Source organism: Emydura macquarii, unplaced genomic scaffold (genome assembly GCF_026122565.2).
Source record: "Emydura macquarii macquarii isolate MOO-44397 ecotype Brisbane River unplaced genomic scaffold, CSIRO-AGI_Emac_v2 contig_2805, whole genome shotgun sequence".
NCBI classification, from domain to species: domain Eukaryota; kingdom Metazoa; phylum Chordata; order Testudines; family Chelidae; genus Emydura; species Emydura macquarii.
The window spans coordinates 1,945,553-1,957,333 of NW_027132942.1; the positions used below are offsets into that span (position 1 = coordinate 1,945,553).

General features: G+C 39.7%; 1 protein-coding gene across 1 annotated transcript in view; it reads right to left on the reverse strand.

The window, feature by feature from the left end:
• The window catches only part of AKR1A1 (aldo-keto reductase family 1 member A1), a 41,707-nt gene extending 29,926 nt beyond the window's left edge, over positions 1-11,781 (reverse strand). Inside the window, exons 1-2 of the mRNA XM_067567790.1 lie at positions 11,674-11,781; positions 7,602-7,697 (exon numbers count right to left, since the gene is read on the reverse strand). Coding sequence (XP_067423891.1) covers positions 7,602-7,691 — 90 coding nt within the window. The 5' untranslated portion in view covers positions 7,692-7,697; positions 11,674-11,781. The remainder of the gene's footprint in view (positions 1-7,601; positions 7,698-11,673) is intronic.

The following is an 11,781-nucleotide window of genomic DNA, read 5'->3' on the forward strand; positions in this document are numbered from 1 at the left end:
TCCTGCTGCCATTTCATAAGAAGCTACTGCATTGTGCTCCCTTCCACTCAAAAATTACTTCATCTTGTTTCTAAGGTAACAGTCGCAAAACACCAATTCTCCCTCAGTGTTTGGCTGTCTGGATAAGAGAAGCAACAAGTTTTTGCATTTTTAAAAAAGAATTTAAAAACCAGATTGGAAAACAGTAAACAAGCTTAGGAAGAACGAAGAACTATGTATCACAGTGTCACTACTGAGATGCTACAGTAGATATGGCACTTTCAGTTGTATTGTACAACTAAGATTTGGCTATGAAAAACCACAAGGCTAGTACAGGGACAGGATGCAATGAACAGGAGCGAAAGGACTAGAAAGTTGATCAGAGCTGGGATCACAAGAAATCTGTACTTGAAACAACTGAAAGGTTTAATAGGATGGCTTTATTTGGCTAAAGCACCACCCAATAAATTTTATAATCCAAGGATAATCCTTTAAAGAGATACAGCCAAGATTGGGATGCCCAAATTTTCACTCAAAAGGATTTTGCTAAATTTCTTATATCTGTCCTAGGTTGAGTAGAGTCTAGTGGTTAGATCATAAGATAGGAAGTCAGGAAACAGTGTTTGATTCACAGCTTTGCTACAGGTATCTTACGTGGTCATGGGCAAGTCTCAATGCCTCACTTTATCAGCCTGTAAAATTAATAAAATGCTACTTTACAAGACTGCTGTAAAGCAGTTTTTGGCTGCAGAAATAAAAACATTGTATAAGTGTAACAGGTTGGACTGTCGCCTTTAAGAGTAGTAGGTCCTGGGGGTGAGACAACCTTTGTTCTATAGCATGGCCTTTTAAGGTTTGGGAGTTTTGAGGTACAGTACTAGGAAAATGGCAGAGGCAGATATGGGGAGAGAGGAAGCAGTCCCGGGGGAATAATTTGTGTTTGAGGAAAACCTATGCTACTATTCCCTAAGGGCCTGGGACTGGAAGCCTTATAGAGAGGGCGGGGCAAGGCTCCCCTCTCCCCTAACCAACTAGGACTTGCTCTGGGAAAGAGGGCTGTATATATTCTGTCTCTGCTGTCAGAACAGCCAAGGTGATCAAATGTCCTGATATTCAGAGCTTTGTCTTATATAGAGGCCTATTATATCCCCACCCCTGTCCTGATTTTTTGCACTTGCTATCTGGTCACCCTAGAATAGGGAGATGTGCGAGAAGCTGTTTGCATCCCCGAGATTGGAGTTAAGAAATCTAAAAGGATATCTAATTTTATAGACATTATGACAGCTCAATTGGTGGGAATAAATGTTAGCATTAAACTGGATAATGGATGTACAGCTGTTTTCTTTTCAAATTCATTATCAGGTGTAGTGGCAATTAAAATGGGTACCTCAGAAAGCAGGAGTGATTCTAATCAATGAAATCTTGTTTTTGAGAACAGAACTAGTATATATGGGCGTGAACTAACATGGATGCCAACAAATGGTGGGATACCTGGCAATGATATGGTAGATAAGGAACCAAAAAAAATGCTTTTAAAAAAAAAAAAAAAATGGAGCAATTGATGTAAAGATTCCTTTGAGTAAGCAGGAATTTAATAGTTTAGTTTAAAAAGTATTTAAAAAAGAATGGCAAGAATTGCAAAGAATGACCAAGGAAAAAAGAGGAAGAAGATATGTGAAGTATGCCTCAAAATAGATGATAATGTGCTACTCCAAAGTTATGAAAGGATCAGGAAAGACAGGTTATTTTTGAAGAATTTAGATGCTTTAAAAGGTGACAGATTATACTTTGAGAAGTTTTGTAAGAGTATCGGGAAGGTGCGGTAATATTAAAAAAGCTCTACTATGGTTTTTTTTAAGGATATAGAGCAGGGTGAGTGAGTGTGTTGGCATGAATGTACAAGGAATATAAGTAGGTGGCAGTTATAGGCTCAGTAGGTGAGTCTGCTTCACCATAAAACAGTGGTTTTCAATGTGTGGTCCGTGGACCCCTGGGGGTCCACAGACTATGTCTAAGTTTTCCAAAGGCATCTGCACCTCCATTCAAAATTTTTTAGGGGTCCACAAATGAAAGAAAGTTGAAAACCACTGCCCTAAAGCATAAGAACACCACCAGTGGGGCATACCGCTGCCTGCTGAGCAATCCCAAGCCAGGGAGAAAAGGACTAAGGTAAAAAAAGGGGCCACCTGGGGAGAAGGTGGTTGGAGACCACAGGTGGCCTCCGTTAACGAACACAGGGCCAACAAGAAGTGCTTCAAGCTTCCTGTGCTAAGGATGGAGAAGCCTGACAGGAAATCCAACAGCCCCTAGGAGGAGAGCTGAGAAGACCCCTGGCCCTGAAAGGGAACTCTTTTGGGGGGAAGCTGATTAAAATAAGTTATTCCTCTTCTCCTGGGCAATAGTGTTTAAAGACTCTGGATGAGAGTGGTTTATTTCTGAACCTCAGAAGAGGGAAGTGTGCTAGGATGGCCTTGGTGTGTCAGAGGGGGGCACTGTGGGATGGCACCTGGCTACAATATTATTAAAATCTTTGCGATCCCACAAAACTACAATGCTTCAAAAAAAAAAAAATCAATCAATCACACCACAGCCAGCACTCTCAAGCATTTTTAATACAATCATTATTGGATATAGGCACCATCTACACAAATTAAAAACAGCACCATTTCCATTCGAAAGAACTATGACATCACTATTAAGTGGGCTAATCTCTTCTACACACACAAAATTAACAGGCATATCTACGGTGCCTATCACTGTAGCAGCCAAGCATTTATGCCTTCAGACACTGCCAGCCATTGTTATTTTGGAAAGGGATGCATTTTATATGTTGCCCTAAAAAGCGGGAAAACTCACTTCCATGGTCAAAGGACAGCCAAGAGAACAATGTTCACAGATGACAATATGGCAAGGTTTCCTAATGCCTTATAAAGGAAAACTATTTTGCACTATCAGGGCCTACATCAATAATGCTCCAGGTTTTATTTTATTTACTTTTCTCTCTCCAGAAACACTGCAGATAAATAATAAACTGAGTTCATTTAAAAAAAAAAAAAAAAAAAGTTGCATCTTTCCCTTGACCATTGCTCAAAGTTAAAGTCATTCAACATCTTTGAAATGCTGGAGGAATCTAAACTTTGGATGGTATCCCGTTGAAGGTTTATCCACCATGTTTGGGAAGTATTTGTAATGGTCTGCCGAGTAACATTATCAACTGGAAATTTACTGAGTTTTTATCAGAGATTTTGAAACTAAAAGAAGTGAGGACTTGGAAAGTATTTCTAATGTCACCCTAAATCTGTGGTGTCCAACATGTGGCCCTCGGAGGAACTGTGTTAAGAATACGTTTATTGGATTATGAATTATAAGTGTACTCCATGAGCTGTTCTCTCTAATTTTAAAACTGAGCAGTTTGATCAGCCTGGTCCCTGTGGAGAGATAGATGGGGACGTTGCCTCCCCAACTGCTTGCCACCGCCATTATCCCTCAGAATTTATAATGACACCCATAAAATATTAATGTTTCACACAAGACTATTTTTTACAAACTTTTGGAGAGCCATAAAATGTCCATAAAGGATTAAAATGGTAATTTTTATCAAGGTACTTCTGTAGACCCTCATCCCTGTAGTATTTGAGACCCTCACCTTCATTAATATATCTTAGCAAAACCCCCATAAGGGAAGGAGCATCATCCATATACATCCAATTGCAGGGAGTCCCACAAACCTGGGAATCTGCAGGGATCTATGCTAGCAGATCCCACTATAGGCTCAGCTCCTAAACTTGTAACCTACATCAGTGAAATCCAGCTGGAACAAATTTAAGTTCAACACACAAGCAGACCCTTTCCAGGATATTTTATGAATGTTGGATTTGTGTCACCGTGCACATGCATCTGATTACTCTGGACTGCGTGTGCACAAAAACATGGGCATAACTGTGCCTCTGATTGCATGGACTATTCAGTTTGCCATGCGGATGAGGTCATATGTAAGTTAGACAGGCCATGGAGCATACACAGGTTGCTCAGCTTCAATCACTCCCTTTAGAAAAAAAGGTAGGCCCTTTTCACAGGGTGGGTGGCCCTTTTGGAGGGCGTAGGGTCCAGTTCACCTGGACAGATACTTAGTTCTGCCTTGACTGCAGGGGGATGAACTAGAAAACCTTTCGTGGTCCCTTCCTGTCCTAAACTTCTATGATTCCCTGATGCCCAGCTGGGGTTGAGGGAAGACAATGGGCCTTACAAAGGAGGAGACAGCTGAGGTGGTTTTTGGCAGATGCCTTCAGACTCTGATGAGAGTAAGGAGATGCCTGTGGGGCTCGAAGTCAGCAGGAGGAAGACACCTGTGGAGAAGGCTAAACTCCAGGCAAAAGGAGCTGGCAGAGCGAGAAGACAGACCTTCAGGGAGGAAGGGCTGGACTCAGCTGAAATTGAGATGAAGACTATGTAGGTTTGAGTTCTGGTTTGAAAGACTTTGTGCAGCGCTTCATAGATTGGACTCCCAAAGGGAAATTATTTTTAATACCTGGACTGTGTGGAGTTCTTAAGGGCCCCTGACTGAAGAGGAAACTATGGCAGGCCTCAGCAGAGCCATGCTTGGTCAGGAGGGGGTGCTACTGAGAAGGCATTCCCTTTGACAGCCCTACATATACAAAACCTGTTCTGTACTCACACTCAGACTTCTCTAATAAATTCATTCTATAGGCAGGAACTTAAAACAACCTCTTCCCCCCACATATATAAAAAGCAAATGGAAAAAAAATATATGTATACACAATATATAATACAATATATATAAATATATACACACATAATATATAACAAATGGGAGGGGGGGAAGGTTGATCAGAAAGAATATAAATTAGAAGCTAGCAATTGTAGGAAACCAATAAGGGAAGCAAAAGGATACAAGGAGAATCCTCCCCACCCCCCCTTGATGATAATGCAGAAGAGGTAGAAGTGTTCAATTAATATTACTTTTCTGCATTTGGGGAAAAAAAGTTAAATGATATAGTCATCTCACTTGATGAAATATTTTCCATTCCAACAATCAGTCAGGAGAATGTTAAACAACACGTATTAAAGTTAAACATTTTTAAATCAGAAGGTCCAGTTAAGTTGCATCCATGAATTTAAAAAAAAAAAAAAAAAAAAAAAAAAAGCTGGCTGAGGAGCTCTCTGGACCACTAATGTTGATTTTCAATAAGTCTTGTAACACTGGGGAAGTTCCAGCAGATTGGAAGAAAGCTAATGTGTCAATATTTTAAAAGGGTAAATGAGATGACCTGGGTAATTATTGGCCTGTCAGCCTGACATCAATCCCAAACAAAATAATGGAGTGACTAATACAGAATTAGATTAATAAAGATTTAAAGAAGGGCAGTATAATCCATGCCAATCAACATGGGTTTCTGGAAAACAGATCTTGTCAAACTAACTAGATAAATTTTGTAATGCGATTACACGTTTGGTTGATAATGGTACTAGTGATAACGTAATATAGACAGACTTCTGCAAGGCATGTGACTTGGTACTGTATGACACTTTGATTAAGAAACTAGAAAAATCAACATGGCATGTATTAAATGGATTAAAGACGGGCTAACTGATTAGTTACATTTTGAGCCTAACAGTGAACCTTCAGTGAGCGGATGTGTTTCTAATGGCATCCATCAGGGATTCATTTTTGGCCATACCCTATTTAATATTTTTTATCAAGGACCTGGAAGTAAGCATAAAATCATTACCAATAAAGTTTTCAGGTGACAGAGATTGGGGGAGTGGCAAACAATGAAGAGGACATGTCAGTGATACAGAGCCATCTGGTAAGTTGGGTGCAAGCAAACAAAATGTGTTTTAAGACTGCCAAAAGTAAAGTTATACACCTAGAAACAAAGACTTTAGGCCACACTCACCGAAGGAGGACTCTACCCTGGAAAGCAAGGTCTCTGAAAAAAAGACTTCAGGGTCATGGTGGATAATCAGCTGAACATGAGCACCCAGCGGAAAGCTGTGGCCAAATGAGGTAATGCAATCCTTGCATTATATAAGCAGGGGAATATCAAATAGGAGTAGAGAAATTATATGATCTCTGTATTTGGCACTGGTGCAATTGCTACTAGAATACTGTGTCCAGTTCTGATGCAACAATTCAAGAAAGATGTTGATAAATTAGAGAGTATTCAGGAAAAGACCATGAGAATGATTAGAGGTTGAACGATATGCCTTATAGTGAGCTCAAGCTAATTATCTTATCAAAGAAAGGGTTAAAGCTTGATCATAGTCTGTAAGTACCTATATGCATGGAGAACAGAAATGGGACAGAGGGTTCTTCAATGTAGCAGACAAAAATATAACAAAATTTCACAGCTGGAAGTTGAACCTAAACAAATTCAGACTACAAATAAGGCATGTTTTTAACAGTGAGGGTGAATAACTATTAAAACAAACTTGCCAAAGGCTGTGAATTTTCTACCATTGGAAAAATTTTTTAACCAAGATTGGATATTTTTCTAAAAAGACATGCACTAGTTTAAAAAGGAGTTAACTCAGGGAAGTCCTATGGTGTGTGTTATATATGAAGTCAGACTAGATTATCACAATGTTCCCTTTTGGCTTTGTAATCTATGAATCTCTGCTTCCCACAAAGTGTATGAAAAGCAGATCTGTACATTCACTCTTGTTTGAAAGGTTAGCTTAGCTTTCATGTTAACTCTTCTGCTTCCATTGTTAACCTTGTAATGCTGTCACATTAACTTTCTGGAGAGGGAGCCTGACAATAATATGGCTCCCAGAGGAAGATTTTCAGATTTTTTAATAGCTTCTTTTTCCTCTTATTTTCAGTATGGAAGAATAACACGGTATGTCAATTTCCACTTTTCCCTCTCAAAGAGAAGAATGGCTGCAGTTTTCTCATGGTTGTTTCTGAATAATATGAATCAGTCTAATAGATTTTAGCACAACAGCAGCAGCCACAAAACATTGCAATGATGTGCAATGGTCCAGGTGTTTTAATAACTTGTCTTTCAAAGAATTACTACTAGTAGGATGACAGTAGTATCTAGAGACCTCATTGTGCTACATGTTGTACATATACTCTGTAAAAGGCAGTCTCAGACCAGAAGAGTTTGTAGTTTTAATAGATAAGAGAGACAAAGGGTGGGAGAATGGAAGTATTACCATCCCCATTTCACAGATGTGTAACTTGGGCCAGAAAGTTAGTGGTTTGCCTAAACTCACACAGGGAGTCTTCAGCAGTACATAGACTTGATCCCAGGTCTCCTGAGAATTATACCTCAGCCAATAACTACCTTCCTCTCTAAACACTAGTGCTTTGCTGAACAGGGATGGAGTGCCAAATTGTGACCTTATGCCCCAATTCTGCAAACACATTCATATACGCTTAGCACATACATGAGTAGTTCCATTAATTTCAGTGGGTCTGCTCAGTTGCATAAAGTTAAGCACATATGTCAAAGATTGGGGCCTAAAAATCTACATGCACATTGTGTGATTGAAGTACTCATGAAAAACCATCAAATCAGAGCGCTTCATGTGCGCATAAGGCACAAATACAGATTGAAACCATAGCACTAGTTTATAGCAAGTGCACTGCTTACCTGGCCAGGTTCACTTTTCCAGGTGCCCAGTCCTATAAGAGGCATCTTCTGTCCAGTGTGGAGCACAAGAAAATCACACGTAGAAGACATTTTTACCTAAAGCAAAAAAAGGTAATTTTTCATTATAACTAGGAAGTTGAAACAACTTACATTTTCTACACAAAAAAGAAAACATGAAGGTCCCAGTTCCACTCTCATGTTATACCACTGTACGTCTCCATCCCTTCTAGTGTCTGCATGTGTCACATGTATAAATTGATAAAATTAAACAGTAAGAAGTCACCAGAACCAGATGGTGTTCACCCAAGTGTTCTGAAAGAATTCAAACGTGAAATCACAGAACTACTAACTGTGGTACGTAACTTATCATTTAAATCAGCTTCTGTACCAGATGACTAGAGGACAGATAATGTGACGCCAATTTTTAAAAAAGGCTCCAAAGATGATCCTGACAATTACAGGCCAGTAAGCCTAACATCACTACCAGGCAAATTGGTTGAAACTATAGTGAAGAACAGAATTATCAGACACATGGACTAATACAATTTGTTGGGGAAGAGTCAATATGGCTTTTGTAAAGGGAAATCATGCCTCCCCAATCCATCGCAATTCTTTGAGGGGGTCAACAAACAGGTGGACAAGGGTGATCCACTGGATATAGTGTATTTGGACTTTCAAAAAGTCTTTGATAAGTTATCTCACCAAAGGGTCTTAAGCAAAGTAAGCAGTCATGGGATAAGAGGGAAGGTCCTCTCCTGCATCAGCAATTGATTAAAAGACAGGAAACAAAGGGTAGGAATAAAAGATCAGTTTTCAGAATGGAGAGAGGTAAATAGTGGTGGCCCCAGGATCTATGATATTCATAAATGATCTGGAAAAACGGGTAAACAGAGAGGTGGCAAAATTTGCAGATGATACAAAATTACTCAAGATAATTAAGTCCAAAGCAGACTGCGAAGAGTTACACAGGGATCTCACAAAAGTGGGTGACTGGTCAACAAACTGGCAGATGAAATTTGATAAATGCAAAGTAATGCACGTATATTGATACAGACTGGGAAATGCATTAGCACTACATGGGTGACAAGGGATTTACTGTCCTAAAAAGAAGGATTTTACTGGGAAAGATTTCCCCCACCTCACTGAAGGATTTTTCTTATTACATCAATATTCTAGTAGTGTACACTTTTGGGCATTAATTTGCTCATGGTGTCTTTTTAAGTAGAGGCCCTCAAAAGGAAATATAGATTGTATTTGCCACTTTCACACATTAAAAAGTAAAACCTGTATGCCCAGCTTTAAGCTCCAACTCATCATTTTCTATTTCCTACGGTGTCAGAGTATTCAGTGCAGCAACCTGGTGCTACCTATACCAAGTACACAAGCTCAATAGTCCTACTGCTCTAACAGCTTGCCACCAACCGGCTCAGGTGCATAATTGCTGCATTTGGGTAGGGGTAACTGATTTTGTCCAAATTGTCTGCCACGGGCTGGAGTTTGGTGACCACAACTGACACAAGAAGACCCACCCACATCATGGGAGGCAGGGAGAAGACACTTCAGAAAGATGGACTCTAGAAAAGTTCATCTCAGTGGGCAGAGCAAGCCAATGAGGAGTTTTAAAAGTCAGGCAGGCAGGTCTATGAATTTTTAATAACTATTCCACATAGAACAATGTAAAATAATATGCAAATTGGAGCTAAAAGCCAGGAATTCCTTTCCACACTTCTGATATTTTTAATAATAAAGTAACTTTTTCTTTCACCTATTCTTTCTACTTTAAGTTCCTTAAAATTCAAGAGAGAGTGTCCCACCCCCACTGAAAGATGACTGGAAACATGGACTCTGCTGGAAATAAGAGTTTGGTGATTAGACAAAACACTTAGTTTCTGAACTTTAAATGCAAGACCTATTTATGTCAGTGTAGACAGGGCCAGAGGCCTGATTCAGCACAGATTCATATAGAAATAGTAGTCTTCTGTTGCTGGAGAAAAAGGAAAAATAGTGCAAGATGTGTTTTTTATTTAGGAGGAACAGAGATTTTATGATTTTCTATAGTGTTTTACAATATAGTACCCAAGAACTTCTGAGGATATAAGTTTGGCATAGCAAAATTCCTAGTGGACTTTGTGGAGTCTTTCTGCTCTTCTGCTATCTCTGGTTATAGGAAACTATGATTTGAGGAGGAGGGCGGGGGAGGATGAGGTACATACAAATAACAATCTGCTGATGGTGGAACAGTTTTATCAAAGAGGAAGGTCTTGCAACATGTCTGAAAGGTTATTCTTCTTGTGGTTAAACTGTTAAAGGAAATCATTTCAGGATGCATTCCAAAGCCTGTTAACTTCCTCAGCTTTTGCTGGGATCAGCTATTTAGCTTGGTTTCACAGTGCCGCTTCCCGAATTAAGTTTTATCCACACTAGAGAGACAAGCTGTCACCAGCAGAAGTTGGTCCAGTAAAATAACTTGCCTCACCTATCTTGTCTCTCTAATATCCTGGGACCGACCCAGCTACAAAAAAAACTGCATTCTACTAGGGTGACCAGATGTCCTGATTTTATAGTGACAGTCCCAATATTCAGGGCTTTTTTTTTTTTTTTTTTTAATATAGGCACTTATTACACCCCACCCTATTCCGATTTTCCACACTTGCTATCTGGTCACCCTACGTTCTACCCACACTAGACAATCTACTTGTAAAGATCCATGAACAGTATGTAATATCAGCTCAAGGCTCATCTACATGGGAAAATTGACTGGAATAGCTATTCTGGAACCAACTATTCCACAATGGCTATTCTGGAATAGCTTGTTCTCCAATAGCTGTTCCAATCAATTTATCTGGGTAGAAACCTTAGTGATGGGACACTGATGAAAGAAGGCATGTTTTGCTACATCCTACTCCTCAGACTACGTCTTTATAGGTCTACAGCTAAGAGTGAATGGGAATTGAATGGCAGAACTTGTTTTTATTCATCTACATACATAAAAACGATAGGTCTTTTACACCAAAGTATAATTAGAGTTGTGTGTTATTTTAACTGTGTTGGTCCAAAGCATAAGTAACATGCTAATTGAGCTGCAATTTAATAAATACAATTCACATTCACCCTGAACTCAGAACTTTAACCCAGAGGGCAAGTTGTGCATACATAATCAGTAACTGTTGAGGGCACACAAGTACAAAATTATCCTGCTCCACACAATACAGTTTTATATTAACACTGCATAGTGCAGAGGTGGCAGAACTAGAAAGTCTGGAAGGAAAAAAAAAAGCACAAGTTGAAGTCTAATATTTTTCTGTCCAGCTATCTCCCTTCATATGATTTGCTTTGAAGGCAGCACCATTTGTAAAGAAAAGAATAAAGAGGTCCAGAAGCCAACAATTATTTCTGCAATAGAAAATATGGAACAGTTTTTGTAGCAATGAAGACAAAAGTGAAAGATGCAGAAGCAATAAATAAGTTAATATATAATTAAGTAACCAGGGCTAAACGTGGGTATGATAAACAGGATTCATTTCTCTATGTATGTGTGTAGGGCCAGGGAAAGGAAAACCGAAGTTAATAGGGTGAGAATCAAAGATGATGTGACAGTAACATTAATGGCTCTAGGATGGATCTAAAGCAACTAGTAGCCAGAGGTGTAAATTACACAAATTTATCAGCCTCCCTTTACAGCTCACTTCTTTTAGAAGTCGGTGGGTAGTCCATTTTGGTTTGGTTTGGGCAGAGGTGCCACAGTTTTGTAGCACTCGGCCGCTCTAGGTCCACAGTTCAGCAATCAACGCCCCAGTTTTTCCATTACTCTAGTTTGAACTCCACAATAATCCCTTTGAAAGTTTAACCTCGGCTATTCTCTTTCCCTTTACAGACTCAATTAAGCGATCATCCCACCCACTTCTGCGACAAAAAGCTAATAGAAGGGAGGGACATTGAGTCCAAGTCAGCTACAGTTGTTGCAAATCGTCTCATCGCGCCGCGGGTGATACACGGACCGGTCTCATGCAAATCGCATTAAACAGAAACAGGCATTAAATCCGCTTTAGGAAAATCGGATCAGGGAACTCACCGCACACCCGTCACTCCACCTTCTTTATTCCCAACGGGAGTTCAAAATACAACAACTCTGAGCCCTCCACAGCTCGCTCAGTCCCACATTTCCGTTTCCGGGCTTGAC